The sequence below is a fragment of the Patagioenas fasciata genome, chromosome 1, assembly GCF_037038585.1.
Source record: "Patagioenas fasciata isolate bPatFas1 chromosome 1, bPatFas1.hap1, whole genome shotgun sequence".
NCBI classification, from domain to species: Eukaryota; Metazoa; Chordata; class Aves; order Columbiformes; family Columbidae; genus Patagioenas; species Patagioenas fasciata.
Genome location: NC_092520.1, coordinates 107,248,368 through 107,272,171, shown reverse-complemented (window position 1 = coordinate 107,272,171; position 23,804 = coordinate 107,248,368). Strand labels below are relative to the sequence as shown.

The 23,804-nt window shown below is 36.6% G+C and overlaps 1 protein-coding gene across 7 annotated transcripts in view; it reads left to right on the top strand.

Annotated features, from left to right (window-relative positions):
• The window catches only part of CNKSR2 (connector enhancer of kinase suppressor of Ras 2), a 216,539-nt gene that overhangs the window by 150,570 nt on the left and 42,165 nt on the right, over positions 1-23,804 (top strand). For all 7 annotated transcript variants that reach the window (XM_071812397.1, XM_071812401.1, XM_065858558.2 and 4 more), the window contains 6 exons: positions 5,786-5,834; positions 6,695-6,867; positions 8,949-9,022; positions 11,459-11,530; positions 17,633-17,700; positions 22,908-23,008. In XM_071812397.1, the coding sequence (XP_071668498.1) occupies positions 5,786-5,834; positions 6,695-6,867; positions 8,949-9,022; positions 11,459-11,530; positions 17,633-17,700; positions 22,908-23,008 (537 nt within the window). The remainder of the gene's footprint in view (positions 1-5,785; positions 5,835-6,694; positions 6,868-8,948; positions 9,023-11,458; positions 11,531-17,632; positions 17,701-22,907; positions 23,009-23,804) is intronic.

Below are 23,804 nucleotides of genomic sequence, written 5' to 3'. Positions count from 1 at the left end.
TACTCACATATGATGACTGTTTTGTCATCAGCCTCTGACTTTAGCGTAGGAAATATTTCTGGATCTGCTTTCATAAATTCACTGCTGTCATTTTGTATTAGATTTTCTCTCACATGAACAATCCCATTTACTGTGTTTGCCTTTTACCTATCCAGAGCAAAGCCCTGCTTTGAGAAGGGTTGTTTAAACTAGCACTCTTGCAGCATGTTAAAAATACTTTATTCACAACTTAGTGCTACTTGGTACTGGTTCTGGGCAACAAAATAGTTGTAGTCACAGATAAATCAGAGAATGTTGAATGTATGCAAAGTTCAAAATCCAGAATTAAAGAGAAAATGTACAATTATTCAGCAAAATCTAAGAAGAAAAGATAATAGATTAGGATTTGGAATAATCTTTGAGTTTTTGTGTTAGCTTCCCTATAGGAAAATGCAATGGCAGAGAAGAACTTCCAGCTTCCCAGGAAGGATTTCAAACCTGAAAACTCCTTCCCTCATCGGGCATTTTACCTCTAGCTTTGTGATGGGGAAACTTGTATCTCTTGAACAAGAGTGTTTCCTAAAACACCCTGCATGACCTGAAAAATCAGATAGGCCAAGCATGCGATATTTTTTGCAGATAGTCATTCTATTAGCAGTCTCTGAACCCCAGACAACACACAAAACTATTCAAACAAGACAGTGAAGTTTTTGCCTTTTTAAACAGGATCGTACCTTAGAGCATAGTCTTTCTTTATCCTGCTTTTTAGTAGGTTCCCTTTCGAGTGCAATTTCACCCATAGATGCTTCCTTTGACCTTGAGCCCTGGTAACTGATTCCAAGTCGTGCCTTGTCTCTTCTCTCCTACGCCAATAAAGTCCTGTGTAGCCCAGCTTCAGCTCTTGTTCCAAAAACTACCTTGCAGATGCCCCATGTGAACTCAGCTAGCCTCAAGACCTAGATGACTATATCAGTAATCGTTTTGCTTATTTTGAGGGCTAAACATAAGTCAGTAGCTGGTCCTGCTATAAACAAAACAGTTGTGTGTTGTGAATGAAGGTTTCAAACTTTCTGAGCTTCCAGAGGTCTTATCTCATCAAACCTTTTCAACATAGTCCTTGAAAACTATATTTTTGACAAATACCCATGAAAATAATTAGTACTACCATTAGCTCTTAATGGAGACTAAACAAGATGGTAAACAAAAAAGATTTTGGCAAAACCATCTGTTGCGAGTACCGTTAAGCAAGAGTTCTTTATAGTGATGGGTAGTGTGACGATGTAATATAAATAGCTTTGACCTTTTCCCCCTTTTCACTCTTTTTTTAGCTCCAAAATGTTGGGTCTTAACACACCAAATGCAGAGAAACATGTATATGTGGTGTATCGGAACTCTGAAAACAGAACATTGCCGTTGTTCTGAAAGTATTGAGTGTGAGAGCTCAATCAAATAATTAGCAGCTCTAGCTTTCATTTTTTCCAGGTATTGGCTTTCCCATTTGCACCAGAAAGTTGCAGTAATCAGAAATGTTACAAGTTACTCTGCTGAAACTAGACAAAGTTATCTTATAGTGACAGAGGGGAACTGTCTGACTCTAAATAGTTCCTTAGGCTCTAATCTTGCAGCTTGATTAAAATTGGATTTGACTTGAGCTCTCAGAAAAACTATAAAGATACCTGCCATTTTCTTTCCCCATCAGACTGAAGTCAAATTCGGGCAAAAGAATTGGAGGTTATTATTTCCATAACCTGGTTTTCTCTTCCAGCTTTCCAAAAATGAGCAAGTGCAAAATCTCTGAAAAGTGAAGAAACAAATGAGCTCATGAAATAGGATTTTAGGAGCTGTCAAATTTCATACTAATTGCTGGGGCAAATCCAGATCTTCAGGAAAACTTCAGTTATGGTCTTTTTTTGGTAGACCTACAAATACTGTAACCATGAAGGGGTTCACGTAACTGTTAGAATAAAGCTAGTTTTTGGACATGGACATCATGTTCAGGTGGTCACACATCGCATTTATTTTAGATCTTAGAAAAAAAGAAAAATGTTGTACATACAAAGATGCTGATGCATGATCATGTGCATACAAATATTGTTGATTATACCAACTATATGTGATTATTTTCTCAGTAAAGGAACAAATACAGTTATAGGTTGTTGGTGACCTCTTTTGTTAGTGTAAATCTTCACCTGGAAGTTTTCTGTTCTATCATCCTAAAAGCATGGAAAGACATGCTCTATAGCAGATTGCTATTTACAGTTGTGCAGTCTTCTGCTGGGCTTTCAGAACTCTGTCAATCATTTTGAAGACTGCGAAAGTAAGTTTAACCCACATAGCAGGTTTAATAATGAACAGTGGCAGGGAGAGAAACTGTTATGGCTGTCCCGTGCACAATGAAATCTCCACTGGATGTGCAGATAAGCCCTCAGAAAGATAGGGGTAAATGTAGGCTAGTACCACTGTTAAAAATAAAAAAAAAAAAAAAAAAGAAAAAAAAGAAAAAAGAACAATGGCAAAAATCCCTGTAATAGATCATGTTTTGTCTCTCTTTAAATACATGTGCTTTGGAGGTTGCTGATAGCAAAGGCAAACATATATATACCTAAAATGTTTCTTTGATATTCTACTTAGATATGAATTTGTTAGGGGGTTTAGTCTCAGTATATTATTAAATTCAAAAAGCTAAAATACCACATACGATAGGAGAAAATTATTGCGTTCAAGTAACTGAGGGTCAGGGTTTTCAAGAGATTTTTTTATATATGTTGGACATCAGCTGATGCCTTGCTTCTAGATAATGGAAAGTTTTTCTAATTGTATTTTAGGCAACTGGAAAGCCTATCATTCAGAATATTATTAACCAGTTGCAAATTTTCTCCAGGCCAAATTTTCATTTGGGTTAAGATATTAATCTAATTAATCTTTTCAGTGGCCATTTTATTTCTATTTTATTTATTATTTTGAGTTACTAACAACTTTAATACAAAATGCTGGTTTAATTTAATTTTGTGCTTTCTCTCAGAATTAGTAGGAAAGATGTTTTCCTGGAAACTGGGACAAGATATTTATGAAAGCTGTTTGTCACAGCTCAAGATTTGTCAGAATCTAAATGCAGTGAACATATGTTGAAATCTGGCCTCATGGGTGGATGATTAAACAGCATCTTGCAGCAAACTTGCTTTAATATAACTGAATTTCTGGCTTTGGTGTGAATACATATTTGCAGGGTTCATAACATTAAATCTTTATATTTGGCACATCACAGAATTAAGCTTTAAAAGGGCAAACATTATGGTGGCCAATATTAGGACAGGTTGTGGAGTCTCCTTCCTTGGAGATAGCTGGTTGTAGGCTGGAGATGACCTTAAAGAACATGACCCAGCATTGGCTTCAAAGCAGGGTTTACTTTAAGCAGGAGGTAGGACATGACCTCCTTCATTGTTCTGGGATTCTAAACAGCATTGAGAAGATGGCATTAAGCATTATCTAATAACTGGGAAGAGGCTGCAGATTGCATTCAATGATTTCCTAAAAAAAAACAACAGAAGAAGTGTTTTTAGATTTCATCCTTACTTGGTTTTTTTTTTTTTGGAAATGTTCATGATGTGGATTTGAAGCTGAATGACATTGACTAATGCACACTGCTTATACATCTTCTCGGTTAAAAAAAAAAAATAAATAGCCGGTGCTGTTTTTGCACAGGATAAACGAACTTGAAGCCTGAAGTCTATGTAAAATAAATTAAAGTATTAGCTAAAACCACTGAAGTCAGTTGAACAGTTCCAAAGGACTTCACTCAGTTGTAGATTGTGTCCTTAATTTAATGAGCTTATTTAGAATAATAAATGAATTAAATAAAAACATTCTGTTTTGCAATATGACATAATGTATGAAAAAATGGCTAGGTGTCTAAATTACATGCTGCCTTCCTGTTTAAAACCGATACCCCTTCATTAACCTTTCTTCCCAAAAACTGACCCAGAAGTTGAAAAGTGCAAGCTCACTTGTGCAGGTTCAGTCTACGACTGAAACATTTAAAGAGAAGGCTCTTCATGTTCTCATACACTTTCAGAATCACTTAAAAGAAAACCAAGCAGAGGTTTTCCTTTTCTGTATTGGCACTGTGAAAATATTAGTACAGAAAAGTCAAGCAGCAGAATGAAATGGTCTCTTTTTTAACTGAGAAGTATTAAAGTTTTGAGTTTGTGTTTATGTGTTTTTTCAGCTACTTTGAATTAGGTAAGATTTTTAGAGCATCTAAGAGGGAGTTATTTACGCATTTCTGCCCCTAAAGATGTCTCTTAGTCCTACACAGGTAGAAATATTCCATGTGATGTAAGCTGGGATGGCACTGCTGTCTTGGCTTGCCAAGAGCTGGTGCTGAGTGAATTGACACCAGTAGCAAAAGAAAAGGATGACATCCAGGGAATCAAAACAAATGGGCTCCTGTTGTCTTCCCAGTGGAGGCCTATTCTCACCATCTGAGGTGGCCGTACAGTTGAGTAGCTTTCTTCAGATGCAGCCTACAAGCAATCAGCACATCTACTAAGTTGATTTTTGATATTACATTTAATTTTCATTGTATTGCTGGTAATTTATCTGCACAAACATGTTAGTATTTGCTGCTTGAGAATGTCTCAGGTGAGGTGAAACATCCCTTGGAAGTGGAGCCTCAGCCTTCCACACCTGAGCTCAGGTGTGCAGGAAGTGGGGAGGAAAAAATGAAAAGGAGCTCTTGTAATTGAAAAGGGAGTCTTGTAAGCTTGGCTGAGGGTTTCTCTTATCGGCTAGGAGCGGGATTTTGGCTCACAGGGCTGTCAGTGCTTTTGCTTAGATTTATTCTTAACAAGTGGCACAAAAGTTTTGATTTTTGTGTTGATTCATAGTAAGGAGAAATAAGAGGTCTTAACACTCAGACACTCTAATATGGCGTTTTCTCAGTTTCATCACTAATACATTTGACTATCTTTACAGAAGACTAAAATTCAAAACAACTAAAATCATGTCTTTAAAAGTTTTGATTAATTACGTATTTTTTTAATTCACTGGAGTGATGGTGATTATCTAAGTTAAAGTTTTTTCATAGAAATTACTGTAAAATATGTTAGTATGTGTTGTCATTTCAATAAGCTAGAATCTTAAGTAAAGGAATAACTTCCATCCTGTCTCATTGTCAAGGAAGTAGGTTAGTTCATGGGCATGGACCAACTGGAGGGAAATATTTCCAGTCAAACCTGGTAAAAAATAGTGTTTTCTATTTCAGAGTATTTGTTTGGGAGACTTCTCCCCAGTTGTGATTTAGCAGAATTTCATTGTTGTCTCTAAAAATATTAGGCCCATTTCTGAGCAAATTATCTGATGTTCTAAAGACCACCATATAAATGCCTTCATAGCTGCATTAGGCAGTCTGTTAATTTGTGTATTTCCATATTTGTGTCAGGAAGACCTTAATTAGACCATTAGCAATGCAAGAGCTGTGTAGCTTCACTATCATTCTAACCAAAGGGAGACATTCCTTCCTTATTAATGAAACGAGAGAGGAGTGATTGTTGTAGAGAGAAACTTCAGTTGTTTTGGCAAACTAATTTGTGCTCTGTTTTAAGATCATTCACTGTGTGATTTTGCTTTACAACCTTGTGAACATATGAACTAAACTTACCTTTTTTCCTAGGCCTAGCAGTCTGTTGGTTGAAGGTCTTACCTGGTCATGACTTCAGCATTCACAACATTAGACTTCTTTTACGATAAGGATGTGCTTCAATATAAACATTATATTTTCACTTCTTCTGTTTTGATTTTCTTGTAGACATTTCAGCAGTCTTCTCTACAGCAGAAAAGTAAAAAGAAGAATAAAGGTAAAAATTAAATTTGTTTTCACGTATTGGTAGGAAGGAAATTGCCAACTTTAATGTTTATGGTATTGCAGTTTCTGAGGAACTAGAACTTGTTAGCTCTAACCCAGTGTTTAGTTCAGTTGATCATGTTGAGAAGGTGTTAGTCCAATACTGATGTCACAGTTTCCTAATGCTCCTCTACCTGCATATATCCACTGTTGTCTTTTTTTTTTGGCGGTACTTAGACTCTCTCCTCTTTGGGGCAAGGATGGTTTTTCCAGCTGTGTGCATGTAGTGCCTTACTGCAGCCCTTGCTCATTACCTAAACTGTCAGGTAATGTATATAGTAGAAAATTTTCCTCCTTTGATTTACAAAGTACAAAGGCTGTAGGAAATGTTTAGTTGCGAAAAGTGCTGCAAAGAGGGTTTTTTTGAAATACCAATAGAGTACTTACACAGTTGTATTTCACAAAAATATGGAACAACTGGCAGCCAAGTGTGAAAGTACCTGAATTTATATGCTGTGTACTTTAATCTGATGTGAAATATTAATTTGTTGAAAATTACAAATAACCATTGTTCTTAGTTTTAAATAGCTAACCTTTTCTCTGTAATATCTTCTCTTTCCATGTTGCCTTTATTTTTTTGTGTTATCCATAGAATATGGGCTCTTTGAGGTGCTGAACATGGTTTGGTTTGGCTTTCAGCTTATGGTACATGGCATAGATTTTGTGGTCGAAATAGAAGTTTTGTCGTAGCAAATTGAAGTTGAAATTTTCAATTAATTTTGTTGAGCAAATATATAGCACTTTCTGACTAGCTGTCTTACTGATTTAGTGGACAAGTCAAACACTTTGCTATCAACTTGTTGTCATTTTCAGCTCCTATTCCTGGTAAAAGTAAAAGACGCATTTCATGTAAAGATCTTGGTCGAGGAGACTGTGAAGGCTGGCTTTGGAAAAAGAAAGATGCCAAGAGTTATTTCTCCCAGAAATGGAAAAAATACTGGTTTGTCCTGAAGGATACATCCCTATATTGGTACATCAATGAAGAGGTAAGCACCTGTGCTCTTTGTTTCCACAAATAACCTGTGTTGTGCTGTTGCCATGAGATAGTGGGAAGCCAGTGCTTTGAGTGCTTATATATTTGAATAACTTTATTCACCCAAATAATCATACAGAAATTAATATTAACTGCCTGACTAAATTACCATTACAGTCTGGAGATATTTAGTCCTTCAAATTCACCTTTTATTACAGGGAGAAATGACACACTTTCATTTGTCCTACTCTCACCAGTTTAGAATAAATCTATCCTCAGACCCTTGAAAGGGAGAAGGTATTTAATCCTGTCATTCCAGCTTAGTCATGGAAGTGTAAACTTTAATGATGTGCTGTCTGGTGTTGCTTGTTTATCTGTGCAAGTGTAATCACCAAAACCTCTGGCAAATAAGGAAGATGCTTTTGTTTTCTCAGTCATGTCCTCCTGTCATTCCTTCTTTGTAGCTTTTAGTCTGATTTCAGTGCTCATATGTGTTGAACTTAAGAACACCAGAGCAGCCCAACTGAATTGTGTACGGCTTTGATTATGTAACATGTTTCTGTATTAGTATGTGTTTATTTATATCAGTTTTAGCAAAAAAGCTTTTTGCCAGTGAGTTAGGAAACCTTAATTTTAAACCCGGTTAGTTTCATTAGTAAATATGTAGATGCACTCAGTTCTGGACTTTTGTAACCACTGCAAGCATTTATACATAACCTTTTTAAACTATTGTGATCCCCAACTTTTCCTCAAATAGACAGAAAGCAAGTTATTTCATGAATAGCATTATCAAAACCGATTTTCCCGCAGACTCATCCCATTTGTGCCTTGATCTCAGCTGCAGATCAGTAACCCTAACTTCCTCCTCTCCATACTCCCCCCACAAGGTCTACTAGGAGGTGTTCGTCAGGGTGGTAGTTCCTATCTATAAGTACGATGACTGGTCACCAGCCATGGCCAAGGAACATATGGAACCACTGAATTGTTCCTGTGGAGAGGCCAGTGGCCTGAGTGCCTCTGTCTACCCCCATCCCAAGTGTCCCCAAGACTTGCCAAGATTCAGTTATTTTTGAAATCTCAGCTCCCTCACCAAAGTGTCTGCAATCACCAACAGATTCAAAAGCTGACAGGGAGACCCTCAGTGGTGGATGGACAGAAAAGCAAACAGTGCTCTTGCCAAAATTTTGTTTCCTTATGCAACAACGCAAAAAAGAAATAGCACAATTATTCTAAACAGTGTCCTTTTGATTTTAAAATACCTGCTGATGGAGAACCTGTTACAGCCTTGTACCTTCCACAGAAGACCTCTAATTCCAGATTTATGTGCTGTTTGTGTCTTACATTACTTTTAAGAAAAGATACAGTCATATGGACTGCGTATGTAGCATAAATAACCATGGGCATTCTGAGAAAAAGATGTGTTTTCTGCAGCTTCACTTTCATGATACTGTACTAATTTCTTATGCGAAGTTATGAGCAGTTAAATAGAGAGTCAGTGTTATTGGTGTATTAGTGGCTTAAAATAAAAACAGCTTTCAAATTATGAAAAGTCAAGGAAGACTGAATATCTCATGAAATAAACTATGTGCAAGTCTTTAGAGGAGAGGGGAGGAAGGTCAGGTATCTTCTCTCTTGAATGTTGGAGAGAGACGAACATAGCTGAAGAGATATCATTACTCTTAGCTATGATATCACATAAAGATGGTAAACAACACACATTTAAATAGCTTTTTTCCCTATTTCTGTAGGCTGCATTTCTCCATACTAATTAGTCACATCTTCCCTCAAAATTAACTAATTACAATAACTAATTGCCTGAATACTTTTGGTCATTTTGTACCTTTTCAAATGCTGCTTCAGCTGTGAAATTGTTTGAGAAAACTGGGTATTTAAAATTGTATTTTACACCAAGGGATCTGTCTTATTACTTTGGCAAAAGTCCCAGTGACTTCTGTGGGAGGTTTGCCAGAGCAGAGTATACATTAGTATTCCTTATATAAGAAGCAAGCTACTGAAAATATATTCAAGTTTTCAATGTGGTAAGGTTTTTTTCTGATACTTTAACAAAAGTAATATCTAGAACTATCTTTACAGGATGAAAAGGCAGAAGGATTCATCAGTCTACCTGAATTTAAAATTGACAGAGCCAGTGAGTGCCGCAAAAAATAGTGAGTATGCTCAAAAAGAATGCAGTGATACAACAGAAAACATAGAGCAAAGCACAAGGTTTTTGCCCTATAATAGTGATATAATGGACTGCATTTCAATGATCACTTGGTTGTATCACAGAATAAGCTTATACAGAACACGCAAATTCAGTGTGGTTTCTGTGTGCTGTCTTTCCTGAAGGTTTTCTCTTACTTCATCATGGATCACAGTGCTTGACTAGTGCAAAATGAATTAAGAGCAAGAAGGCTGCTTGTCTTCTTCTGACCCTTTATTTTCCTAGTTTTCCTTCCTTCTGCTGCTTCCTCTGTGATTTGGGGTTATTTTGTTTGTTTCTTTGTTGGTGGCTGGACAGTGTGTGTGTGATACCTTCAAGCTCAGTAAAGAGCTTTAAGCGTAATAAAGAGACTAAATAAAGTCCCCAAGTTCATGGCCAGACATTGATCTTTAATGTAACTCCAAATTAGTTAGCATCATCTCAAAGTTTGCTGACACAGTGTATCAGTCCTAAGGCAGAGTAAAACAAACAAACAAAGAATGCCAGATATTTGCTGTATTTTTGAGGTATGGCCTAAAGATCTCAAATAACTTTTATTCTCACCTAGCTGTGTGTGATACCATCCAGCTTTGTGCCATTGCACAAATCCTTTTCTTATTTAGATGCAGATTCAAACATATGTAGCAATGTGACATGTACATAATCCCCCAGAGGTATTTTTAGATTAATTATTGTTCAAAATTTTTGCCTTGCCTTCTAATGGTTTTTACTGTTCTTTTAAGTTTATCAAGACTGTAGAGTCACTGAAATTTGTACAGCAAAGCAATTGCAAAAGGAAAATGATATGATTTTTAGTACATACAGTTCTGAAGAAGACACTGACCTGGTATCGGTTGGTCTACATATCTCTTCAGGATGAACTCTGCCCTTCTTTATGGTCTCAAAGGGCAGAAAATAGAAACTGCATTTAAAAAAAAAAAAAATAATAATACATCAGCTTGGGCTTTTTGTCCTGTGTCCTTGGGCTACATTGCTTCATTTTTTCTTTTTTGTTGGGGCAGCAGCATAAAGTTAGCTCATTTCTCAGAATTGCACCCTGCTTAAATTGGGTTTTTTTACTCGATTTGGTATCTACGGGATAGTAGAACATAAAATGTAGCTATTAAAATTCCTTGCTTGGGTGGTAGATAAAGAAAAAAACTCTAAGAATCCAGACAACAGATGCTGCAACAATTTTAAGAAGTCAGGTTTGGGGTCTCAGTAACTTGATATTTCTAAACTGAACAGATGTCACTGTACATCTGCTTTCAATTGCATAACATTGTGTCATGCTCCAAGGCGTCAGAGGAATTCTTTTTGTCTCAATTTTATGTTACCTTCACTAAGAGTAACTTTCCTGGATATCAGTTTCATATCCCTGGTTTCTTAAAACCTATCTTCATATTTTTAAATGTATGCACATGCACAGACATGTAAGAAAATTGCAAGCATGATATGCATGAAGAACATCATTACCATTTTTCTGAGACACAATGGATTAGAGAGAGCGAGAGTTTTTTTATTATATGTTTATGTATGTATAAAATCTATTGTATCTCAGGGAAGTGATGATGTTCTTCATGTACTGTGTTTGCAGTTTTCCTTATTTTCTTTGGGACTGTTATGCATTTTTTGCTCTTATTTTAAGAGAGACCTTCAGCCTATTCTCAAAAATTTTTCTTCTGTACTGTAAATTATTAATTACTTTCACATGCATTTTCTGGATCTTCAAGTACTTCATCATAAATCGTTACCCAACATAGTTAAATTTTTTTTCTAGTAATTTATTTCATATTACGTATGAAATGCAGTAATTCTCTTGGCTAATCATGTTGATTACTTTGGTGGAAAGAAAAGATGAGATGTAATGGCCCATTGCTTAGAATGACTTCAAGAACACAGTGTTGATTTATAACAGCTTTTCAGAAGTCAATCAGTACATCACATTTTTCTGTTTGAAATGCAGTCATTAGAGTTAAAGGTAATGTCAAGATCTTGGGGAGACTGAGACTTTTTCTGTTGTATCAAATGGATTGTTCAGTGAATTTTCTGTTCAGAAAAAAAATTACACGTATAGGTATATATCAGTCCAATTACCTGATAGATAAAATTATATCCTTAACTGGTTAACTTTATCCAAATATAGTACACTGCAGGTGATTATTGAACAATCTTTATGCACCTATGGATCAAGCATTGTTTAGAAAGGAGTATTTGAAGAGCACTTTACTTGCTGAAATCTGGGACAATGCTAAAAGCTGTATGTTTGTATACTGTGTGGGGCCATCCAACAACTCAGGAAATCTGAACCTATCTCATTCCTGGGTGACCACACTATCTTACATTTTAATCAAAAAGCGTTGTGCCGTCACATTTTTATAATTATGTTTTTCCTCTACAGTGCATTCAAAGCCTGCCATCCTAAGATCAAAAGTTTTTATTTTGCTGCTGAACATCTAGATGATATGAACAGGTAAGGAAATCTAGCAAAGTTCAAGGAACCGTTCCTCAAATGTGACACTTCTTGGAGCTGGTAATAACACAGTGATAATAAATTAACATGTTCATCTAGAAAGTGAAATTTAATACTGAGAAAATAAGGGCAGAGTATCATTATTTATGAGTATCTGCATATGCTAAATATTCAATTAATGCAAAACTTCTTTTTTGAAACAAAAGTTTGAAGATTTTTAGAAACAAAATTCCCTTTTTCTAAAAAGAAACAAATACAGTATGTGAAACAACATCCGAACACAATTTCAGAATTCTAGGTTTCTGTAAAGCTGCTTTGGCTGCATGGCACCTGCAAAGGGGCAATGTCTCCAACTCTGCTTGCTAACATACTCCCAAAGACAGGTGATGCTTTCTCTGGGGATGCTTCTATTTCTGGCCCTGAAGGAAATGAGAAGTTGTGGAAAGATTTAAAGCAGTCACTGATGTTTTTCTCCTGTCAGTCTTGAAAGAAGAGATAGAGGTTACAAGGAATTATTTTTGCAGATTGTCTCTACTCTCTGAATTTAACCTACATGTTGAAATGAAATTGTTGTTCTGTTGAATTTTAGTGGGAAAAATCTCAGCAACTCAAAAAGAAAAAGGACTTTAGGTATTTAGCTTTACTGCACCTATTTTAGACCACTTGTGCATTTTTTTCAGGAAAATGTTTGAGACTTCAGCACAAAATAATCATGGTTCCCTTAATTCATTTGAATGGTAAATTAAAAACATTAATCTCTTGTCTCTTCGTATATTTGGGGGATCATTTCATTTAATTTCACAACATTAGCTGAAATTAATCCATTTCAAAATAATACGCCATTTTCATCATATGACAGAGGACATAAACAAATATCTATTGCTGCAACCTGAGGATTGGTCTATCTTAGTGTCTGTGGACATCCTCGCTGAGCATAATTGCTTTGAAAAGAGAGGAAAAAGGAGATAAAACTCAATCCATAAAACTGTTAGGAGGTGCTATAATCATATTTTAATCTCTCCTGTGTGTACTAGACTCAGCTACCTGACAGAGCACCTTCAGGGTACTGCCAGTTTTTTACTGATAATATTTGACTGGAGAAGTATGCCAATACTCTAGTATGCTTGCTTTCATTTGGAAATAGCTGTCTGTTAACATTTTTTCAAAAGTTCATGCATGACTAAGGCTCACTTCAAAAGTCTCTCTGCAGTTAGAAAACTTAAAACCTTTTTTTGTTGGTTTGTAAAATTTTAGGCTTGCCTTTCCTTGATAATTCTGTCAAGTCAGTCACTCAAAATACAATTTGCTTCCCAGCAAACAGAATAATGCCATGGTCTATTTGGCATATCCTGAACTACAGCAGTCAATAAATCATTTCTGTCAGCAGGTCCTCAGTCAGTATGACAAAGCACCTTGTTTCGAAGAATAAAAATTTATATAACTGTTCAGTAATCAGAAAACAGCACCACATATGAATCAATTCTTTAAAAACATATTGCGTGGTTTAAACCCCAGGAACTAAAAGATTTTTAACTTCCCAGCACAAATACTCTTTTTGTCATATTTTGAAATAAGTGCTTATTAATTCATTTAGAATGAGCTCAACCAAATTTTGATCTGAGTTACAGAAAAGTAAACTTGAAGTAACACTGTCAAGATCTATGGATCACTCAAAATTCTTACATCTGAGTTGCCATCAGTGTCACAAATTTTTTTTCTCTTTCTTTGATATATTAGAAAAAGTATTTCAATTTCACAAACATAAAATTAACTCAATATATTAGGAAAAAAAAAAAGGTGGGTTACTTAAAAATAATCTTTCGAATGCAGAAATAATAAAATACTTTTTGTCTAAAAGCATTTTGTAGCCTAGCTGAAGTCAAACACAGAATCAAGTTATTAAGTTAAATTAAGACTCTTACGATCAATTTATTTTCTTTTTTTGTCAAGTTTCTGACATACATTTCAATTCATTTTATACTTGAAGCAGGAGAAATAAAAGTAGAAAACTGCTAATACAGAGTCTAACTGAAATAGTTCAGTTTCTTCATTCCTTGTATATAATGATTTAGTGTTTGGTTTATTTTATCTACTCACATATAATGGGTATTTTAATCTTGGGTAACTCTGTCACTATTCACATTTCTTACTAATTTTATGACTGTGCCACACCATTATGCTGCTAAGGAGTCTGGAGAGCTGTGATCACTGAACTTCATTGTAGTGGCATCTGAAGTTACTTTCATGTGCATGGCTGCACCAGCTAAAATGTTCTTTCTACCCATATAACATGCTTTTTCTGGGTCGGAAGAAGGACAGAATATTCTTTATTGATGCAAAGCACTGTTTTGATAGTATAAGTATATAGAATCATAGAAACTTGTTTCTTGTAAATTCATTGTTATTCCCATTCCAAAAAAAATATTCTGATGTAGAAGACAGTCCATGTATTTGTACTTGATGATACTTCGATGATACTACGTGTAACTTTGTTCTGATTTTCCATGCTAACTGTGCGTGCTGCTTATGGACCATTTGTTCTTTACACAAAAATCCTGATCATCAGCTCAGAGGCAAATGCATCCTTTTCAGGGTTGGCCAGCTTAAACACAATACTCTTATTCTTCCTTTTTACTCCAAACTGTCAATTTTTTAAATTATTACATGTATGGCTGCTGGGCAGGGAAATACAGTGAGTAACCTCATGTGGAATTTTTGTCTGAGAGCTTCCTTGACCTGCTGTAGCTGAGCTGTCCTCTTTCTCTTTTTGTGACATTGAGTATCAATGTTGATAAGAACTTTCTTCCTCAGTGTAGCTCTATGATCAAGAGGAAAGATGACAAGTCATCTTGTAATGTTAGTGCAGAGAATGTCTCTGGAAGATTTCATTGAAGAAGGCCTCTAAAAATTCTCCCGTAATCTTCTACAGGCTTCTTCATTCTGGTTAAGCTGCAGTTGGGTACACTGTAAGGTATCAGTATTCCCATGTAGCAAGTTTGACCTATATCCTCAAGCTTTATGATTAAGGACAATTTGACACCCTGCTTTGACTTAAAAGCATCATCTCTATCTGGAGCATGAGATAAGATAAAAAAATATGTGCTATTCTTCTGTGAGAGTGCCAATACTCCATTCTTATTTACAGAAGTTGCAGGTCTACAGAAAGATTATTTTTTTAAGCCTGTTCTATATGTCATAAAATTGCTTCAATGAAATACTGACAAGAAATGTATGTGCCAGTCTTAAAAATTTAAAAAAAAAAAAAAAAAGGAAAAACAAAACAAAAAAACACCAACAAAAAACCCTAGATGACTGCTGCACCTACCGGGCAGGGCTACTTTATTTATTGTTATACCTAACAAATAGATTGTATATTCTCACAAGAAAATTAAAGCTGCATTTCCAGTAAGGAAGAAATATTTTCTTGGCCTCTTGCCCTTTAAAAGTTACAGTGGCTACCAGGACACAACACACCATGGGGAAGAAAGGCTTAAATCTTCACATGTCCTAGGGCTTTGTATCTTTTAAAATTCATAGTAAGCAATATTTGCATAACTGGACACTTAGAACTTTTTTTCCCGGTGCTTTGTAAAGGAGGCACTCCTGTTCTGCAGGAGATCTTTACGCTTCCCTGTGATATGAGCCCAGTGCATTGGATTTTCAATACTATTCTAACTTGAATGAACCATAACTCTAGCCATGCTTTATTAAAGTAATATTAGTTCTCTAACCATATCTAAAGAAGCTTTAGCAGCCACATATCAGAAAATATGTAGAAGTTGTCAATACCATTCTTTTAGTTTCTAACCTAGCAAACCACTCAAAAGCCATGGCTGTTTACAGTTTAACATCACGCTGATACCTTCTCATTCACCCCACAGGCACTGCAGGTAATATTCTAAACCATGACACAGCTCATGATCTGCAGAAAATCATTAAAGGTGAAGTCAGTCTGCTGCCTTTCTCTCAGACTGTTACACGTTTCCTGAGTTCTAATTAGATTATACTTTTCAGGAAATAACATTTTTCTGGAAACAATCATCTACCACACCTGTAAGTGGTATCAATTGATTCTCAATCAAGTATTTGTTAGTTTAATTTGTTACCTCATTCTCATGTACACTTAACAAAAACTGCTATCTCATATTTAGGACAGAATGAAGATTTCCAACAGGAGAACATCTATAGGTGTATCATCTAGTACTTCGTGGTTAGCAGCCCTATCTAAAGAGGCTCTGTAGGTGGCTGATCCCTGTTGGCTGTGCTGGGGGGTGGCAAGCTGTGAGCTGAATTGAGAATGTGAAATCCAAAATAGGTGAGGGGTTAGCGAAGGTTCACCTCCACTATCTGCCATGCCATTTGACAAAGCAGGCACTTGTCTTCTGCTGGTTTACCCTTTGGATGCAGGCAAGTCAGTGGCCTTTGCTGGTTCCTCAGCAGCACAGGGCTGGAGTGCTTTGGGTGAGGTTCCTGCCTCAGTGCCTCTGATTTGGACAGGCAGAGCTGTCGAGACAGCTGAGCTTTATTCCCCAAAGGAAGCCTTCACATATCAGGAGTATGAACCTAAAAGATAGCTTTGAAGTGGATCGCCTTTCTGCTGTGAAGATGTGAAATCATTATCTGGGACATGATTTGTTGGATTACTGTTCCTGTGTGCTAGTTATTTTTGTAAGTGTATGGCACTCCCTAACAATTACAACTGAAAAGTTAGGTTTCTTCAGCTTTCCTGTTCTTCTGGTAGAAATTTTTGTTGTATGCTAACATTCAGTATTCTGTAATCACTTCAGGAGTAAATCTCTAGCTTTCTTCCCAATGTACAAAGATTTGTGGACAATTAACATGATTTACAGATCATCATTGCCATTTGTGGAAGGAGTTAATTTTGAGGAGAGCAACTGTATTTTATGATCTAATGCCTGCTTACCCTACACTGAAATGTTGTGAAGGCTGGCATGCAGGAGTGATTACAAAGGTGTCCACCTTGCTGAGACAATACCACAGTTTCCATGCATACAGTGGGAAAATGAAACCCATCAGGCACAGTTTTCTGAAAGAGGAGTTTCACATTCATGATGAAAATGCAAACCTGACTTCAGTTATCTTTCTGTATACCCTAGCAGTAAAATTATAAGCCAGTAGCTTGGCAAACTGGACCTGTCAAATCCTGACTATGGGATGTCCTGAGCAAGTAATTCCAGGTTTACCATGAAATGGAGAGCCGTGGGAGATTGTCACAGTGGTTTAAAGCCTTGTTGATGGAAAACCTGATTTAGTGTAAGCATTTGGATAATGAATACACTGAGAGCCCTGCGGGGGAAGAGAGCAGGTTGAAGCAGTGCATTGCTACAGGCAGTTAAGTGTATGCTTGGCAATGACAGCCCTGATGGAAGGGAATAGCAATAGTTTGTTTTGTTATTTTTTGTTGGTGTTTTGGTTTTGTTTTTTAATTTGTGCAGCTTTTTTCAAGCATTTTTTCAAGTCTAAGTTGAGGTTAAAGCCTTAGATGTGAATTGCGTTAAGGCAACTGCATTTTCTCCTCATTTCTCTGACATGAACACAAAAGTGAATTCTGATATGCCTCCTTCTCTTTGTACTTGGCACTGTAGGTGAGCTCTAAAACACATAATGATGTAATTAAACCTCACTGTCTGTTTGGGAGTTAACCTGTTCTTTTGACTGCTGGTTTTTGCTCTATTCCTCTGCTAGGTTGCCAATTCAGGCCTTAACATATTGCTTACATCTCTGAAAAGTGGTGATTATTCTTAAGATATCAGAACAGCAGGAGTGTTGGTGTGATGGCATATTGTTAGCAGCAAACTTAATAGTTCTTTTATTATCTCCAAATCCTTTATTTTACAGATGTTTGACATCATACATGATTTTCCATTGGAAATAAAATCTTTGCTGTGAAAACAATTTGTTCAACAGCAAAATCAAAGATCTTTGGAGACTCCCTGAGTATGAAAGAGAACAGTTGTCTAATATAAAAAATAACATTGTCCTGAATCTTCTTCAGATGCTTCTAACTTTGTTTTTTGTAGAAATGCACCCTAAAATTTAGAATCTGGATCGGTATCACTGCTTTTTTTAATATTATTTCAGATGGCTAAACAGAATTAACATGCTTGCTGCTGGCTATGCAGAAAGAGAGAGGATCAAACAAGAGCAAGGTAATGTGGTGTTGTTTTGGTTTCTTCTGTGTAGTTCATATAACAAGTTCCTCTGTTCTTTTTTCCCTGCTGTGTATCAGGCCTCATTCTCACCATCTGAGAGTGATTCACGTATGGCTATTGCTGTTGTTGTTTTAGAGAATTCCTTCTCTCTCATGAGTTTTGATTAGCTCCTTCAGATTCTGGTCCACAGACAATTGGTTTATTTCCGAGAAGGGCGCGGAAGGTAGCTAAAAGCAGCAGATGGACTGGTAATAAGCTCTGGTATGTGGTACCAAGGAGACTGTCCCCCCTATCAGAAGAAACTTAAGAATCTGCAAACTGAAATTTTTCAAACATTGCATTTGGTGTTTGAATTCACAAAGAGCAGGAATGCATGAAATTGGTCTCAGGAACAAAACCATTTTTCTAAAGCCTGTTAACATAATTGAATTTCCCCTAAAGACTTTAATTTTAAGACCATTTATCGTGTCTGTGATTTCTGCTGGTATTGCTATATTGAGGTATGTACTAAAGCCATGTTGGCATTTCATATGGAGTTGCAGGTTCACAGCACTTTACATCTGTTTATTTTTGATGTCTAATATTTTGCGAGTTTAGAAAAACAGCATATATCAAATAATGAGTCACTTTGCTTTTGTTTGCTGCAGTAGAAATCCTGTTTGCAGATGGGAAAAAGAGAATGTCAGTCATCAGTTCTGTTGGGGAAGCTGTTTCCTAGAATTGCCAGTGACATGGATCCACAGAAGTGTTAGTTTTCAACTAGCTGGTTTGGCAAGTGACTGGCTTTTTTGAATCCGTGCTCTTTTTTACAGAGGTACCTGGCAGCAGGCACCAGAAAATTGCAGTGGTCATGATGATCCAGAGCTTATCCAGATGCCTGTCTGCCTGCTGCCCACTGAGTCAAAACCTCACTTTCTAATTCTGTGGCTCTGCAGCCTTCATCAATAAGGTTGTCTTTTGACCGAAAAAGCTTATAGCTCAGAGCTGCAGCAGCAATGTATTTAATCTAGTCTTTTCTTTACAAAGACTATATTTCTATACAATTTTTCAAGGAGGATTCTGTTCAGAAGGCTATCAATAGGCTTCAAAATTGGCCACATGGTGTCCTCCTTGTCCCCCACAGTCAGGGTTCTGTACCAACCCATGTGACAATAGCCTTAGCCATGATCTTCTGGTCTGCTAACATGAGGAGGAAGATCCGCGTGGTCTGTCTCTCTGCAATTTGTTGCTGTGGTGCCGTTTTCCTGGAAGACACTGTGCAAAAATCTCCTTTCCCCAGTCAGAAGCAAGGGTGACTTCAGCAGCCAGGTAGAAACATCAAGAGAGTAGGATATTCTGTAGTGGTAGAATATTGAAGGACAGCGTCAGAAAATTATGTCTACCTTGATTCATGCCCTGATTGCCTCACCACAGAGCATCCCAGAGGGGTCAGCCTGGGGTTGAAGAGCAGTGGCTTACAGGCTACTGCCACATTTGGTGGTAGAAGCGTGCATGGGTATGGTTTTGGACATTCTGTCATTCTAGGACATAACTAGGTTGTACCTGCTGTCGCCTCATTTCTAATCATGTCTCCAGTAAGTGCAGCTGCTTGCCCTGTGAGTGTTGCCCACCCCCTGTTTTAGTGTACTATGGTCCTTGGCACATCATGTCATTCGTAACACCAGGCCCTCCGTATTCACACAGCCCAGGACAGCAGCACCGTGCTCACTGTCCCTCCAGTCATGTTCTCAGTACCTCACCAGACTTCAAAATCAGTTTGGGAATCTGTACTCCCCAGACAGTCCTACAATCCAGTTTGGAGGGACCTGTATGCCACCTGTCACTGCTTGAAGAGGCCATGAACACACTCTGAATCTTGGAGTCCTCTAGGAAATCCTCCATGTTAATATTCAAAGCCAAATTCAAACTTTTATTGACAGCAAGTTGGCACTAGAATTACAACATGTGGGACAGTCAGGGAAAAGGTGTACGAACAGTTATGCTAAAACTGTCAAAGTGCACAATCGCAGACATGATGCACTTTTCAAAATCCAGATGGATGTGCAGAAATATTTTTGCTACCAGGCAATTACTGAGTAATAAAATAGAAGATGATCCAGCTCCTAGACATGAGATCATGTGGATTCAGGCCTCATGTTACGTATTATTAAAATATCTCCCTATTGAAGATAATCAGTGAGACCCCTCTTACTATGGAAATTATATCCCAAGTACTGATGGAGCAATTTGTTACAGCTCTAATGTAATTCACTCAGATTGATTTATCATGTTCAGGTGGGTAAAACTATATCCTCTTTGTGTTGCTTAGCTGTTTTTAGTGTGGATATCAGTATCACATTCACCCCTCACTGCCGTACAGTGTTTTTACACCTCTCGTGGTTATCCTAGCAGAGGCATCAAGTTAGCAAAATAAAACCTCTCTATCACTTCAAATCTTTCTGCAATTATAAAAACTGTGAAGCTGGAATTTTCTGTATTCAGTAACTCTATCAATTGTCATCTCCATATTTGATTTTACAAAAGGTCTTTTATTTCTGTTCAGTTCAGCCCTTTGCAGCAAAGCTTTAGAATGCCTCTGAAACAATTCAACAGTAGTTGTCAAACCTATTTCATTTAAGAGTTGAATGGTTCTGAATCTGAAGTGCATAAATATATTTCAAGTGCTTCAGAGATGCACAAATCACCAAATTGTGGATGTACTGCTAAATAAAATGTCACATTCTGTACAGAACAGTTTTATAAAAATACCATAAGCTTTGTGTATGAAATACAATGAATGTTAGCAATATGGCAAGGGACTTCCTTGGATGGAGAAGTTAGATAAATGCTTTCCGGTCATATAAAATCAGCTCTATCTTATATTACCAGAAAATATTTAATTGGTAAATGGTAGGTCAGTGTTAGTTTGTTTGTAACATATGCTCATTCAGAAAGCTTCCAAGATATGACCAATGCATTTAGCTTGTCTGTCAACGAACTGGACACAATCACACAGGCAAATATGGCAACTGACTGATAGCGTTAGAGACATTTTAGGTAGACTCTAATGAGTCAGTTGGCCAAAGGAGAATATTTTTGAAAACTGACAAGAGACTATTTTCATACATTTCATCTGGAAGTTGACCCTTGTGACTGCAGGATTTTTCTAGACAATCTGTAGGCTGCCAACAGAATTCCCTGTCTGAGGTAAGGTGCACAAAAGCCCGATAATACGGTGCTTTATTATATGTGGATTTGACAGCAAGGACATCTTTGTATTAAGCCAAAATTGGAACCTGCATTGAGGCTGCTAATTTTTACTTTCAGAATAAACAGTTGAGCTTCAAGTCTGCAGAAATGTCACTGAGTGATGCAGTTCTGACAGGCCTCTCACCACACATCACGCCATTAGGCTTTGCTGTAATAGGAACAAACATGCTTATATGCCAATATTTTCAGGTGGTTTGAGTTGCTGGAAACAAATTTCCATAAAACTAAGAGTGATTGAAAAAAGACTTTTCACAGATTTAGGCTTTTGTTCACCAAAAATTAATTACTAGCGGTTTTCTATTGATGAAACTGTTTGGAATTTTTTATTTCACAGTCATGAAAACTTTGTTTATGCTATTTATTTATTATACCATTTAAAGATAATCTCTCGGCTATAAGCTTGCATGAAGCACATCAAGGCACTCAAACAGAATTGTTAGTGCTTGGAAAAATTAAATAGATAAATAAAGCTGTCCCCACCATTGCTACAACCTAAAAATATTCAAATTCTGGGGACAACTGTTCAAGATAGTGTCATTTAAAGGTAAGTTTTGTTTCAAATCTGGAATAAGATGAGGTACAGTAGATCTTTAATCATACAACTCAATAATTGTCACAGTAACAAAAAATCATTACAGCCAAATTTATATGTTATGCCAGCTTGGACTTTTGGTTTAGATTGTTTATGGAGCAGCGATCAATCTTTTCATCTATCGAAGAGAAAGTAGTAAGTCATTCAATTCACTGAATACTTACTAGGGGAAGTTAAAATTGTCTGTGATTACTCTGTGAATAGTCTGAGCTCAAGTGTTCTGTTGTACAATGATTTACCCAAATACTAGAAGGTAATACTGTCAGAAACAAAGTGACAACAGAAATGTTTGCACAAGTCTTACAACGCATAGAAACGTTAAAGTTATCCATCTTGAGCTGAGTTGGCAGTTAAGTACTTTGCTTTTGTAAGGAATGTTAAGGTCTGATGTCCATTTAGTTAGATGCTGCTGTGCTTCAAAAATATTTGCAACAGAATAAATATAAATTCCCATGTGGTACATTTTTCCATGTGTTCTACCCTTTGAACAAGCTATCAAAAATATGAGATGGGCTTGGCCAAGATTTGATTTCTTAACAAAATGAGACCTCATACCCCATTAAATTTACCCTATGAGATCTGTGTCCTTTGTACTTTCTCATCCATCTTTCAGAACTCTGCACTTAAATGTCACTGTCATATTTTTCCTTATCGTACCACCTTTATGTTCTTGCATGGATAACAGAGCAGCAGCTGTTTTATGAAGCAGATATATGATATAAAGTTTTTCTGTCTTAAATGTAGCAGTTTGTTAGTAGAAATTGAATTGAAAAGCTTGGATAACCGGTAGTATACAATGGAGAAAATGGGTAGAAAAATAGCATTGATTATTCGTGTGTGCAATGACCTCTACTTGTTTGATTTGCTAGTTCGTGTTAATTACATTTGTTAATGTTATTTGCAGTCAACAACACTTAAGCAAGTTACATTTTTCATCTTTTCTGTTCAAAAAATACTTTCAGTATTTTCTAGCCAATATATGTCCAATCATAGTTATTTTTATGGCTGTATAAATATTTGAAAATCTAATACTTGTATTAGGAGTGTTCTGGATACATTTTGTGTTCATAAGGTGTGTACAAGATTTAAATTCGTGGTTCATTTGCAGGTTATTGTTTAATATCTCTTCAGTGGGGCATTAGATTTAGTATACACCATAATATTTTGAATTTTCCCTCTTTAGATTAAAACAATTCCTAATTTCAGCAGCTAGCATTTACAAAGTCAGCATTCACTAGTATTTAACTCTCAGTAATACCAAAGATGGAGTTTCCACTTGTCTTTTATGAAAGCAAAGTGTCTCATAGACAAACGTATCCAAATGCGTTGGTAGTTTTTGATCTGATCTGTATGTGACTTGTAGATTACTGGAGTGAGAGTGATAAGGAGGAAGCTGACACTCCATCAACACCCAAACAAGACAGCCCACCACCCCCGTATGACACATACCCACGGCCTCCTTCGGTAAGTCACCTGCAACTGTCTCCAGGAATGATGACATAAAGTGTCACTTTTTACCTGCTCTCCTGCTTAAAAGCGTGTGCATGTGCACATTATGGCACTCCCTAGTATAGTTTTTGAGCCAGTATTGACTTAAGGCATTTGTTAAATAACATGCATCACTAACTTCAACAGCCATCATTGCTGTTTTCACTGGTTTGCAGAAAACATAGATTTATAAACCCACTGGCTGTACAAAATAGGTTGTTACAGAATTCTTTGTGTTCCTCATTCATGATAGATTCATGCATGCAACCCCTTACCCTTATCGACTTCTCTGAGAAAATGGTGTTACCTCAGTGACAACTCAGACTCCTCTCTAAGGCTCCAACAGTTGTGCTGTGAAGCTTCACAGTAACAAATTACACTTGAACTTCCAGAGAAACGCCAACATAAAGATGTTCTGTCTTATATTGCAAACAGTGATACCAGTTGTTCTGTTGTTGTGAAAAAGTAGGTTTCTCTATAAATTAGAACAAAAGGGGTTTTATTTTCTTCTTGAAGCAGTTATAGATATGAAACTGGAGTATGAACTTCTAACTTTTTCTGCACTGGCAGTTTTAATTTTCATGCCCATATACTCAGACAGTGTTAACAAATGCATTTTACTTGGATATAGGTTTTTAAATGAAAAATTGACAGAGTCTGGGGAGAGTGTTCATGATGTTTAATTTGAGTACAATACTTTATCTTCCAAAATCATAGATCTTTAAACTGCACTGAAGCATTGCAAACATGATTCCAAATAAATTTTTAGCAA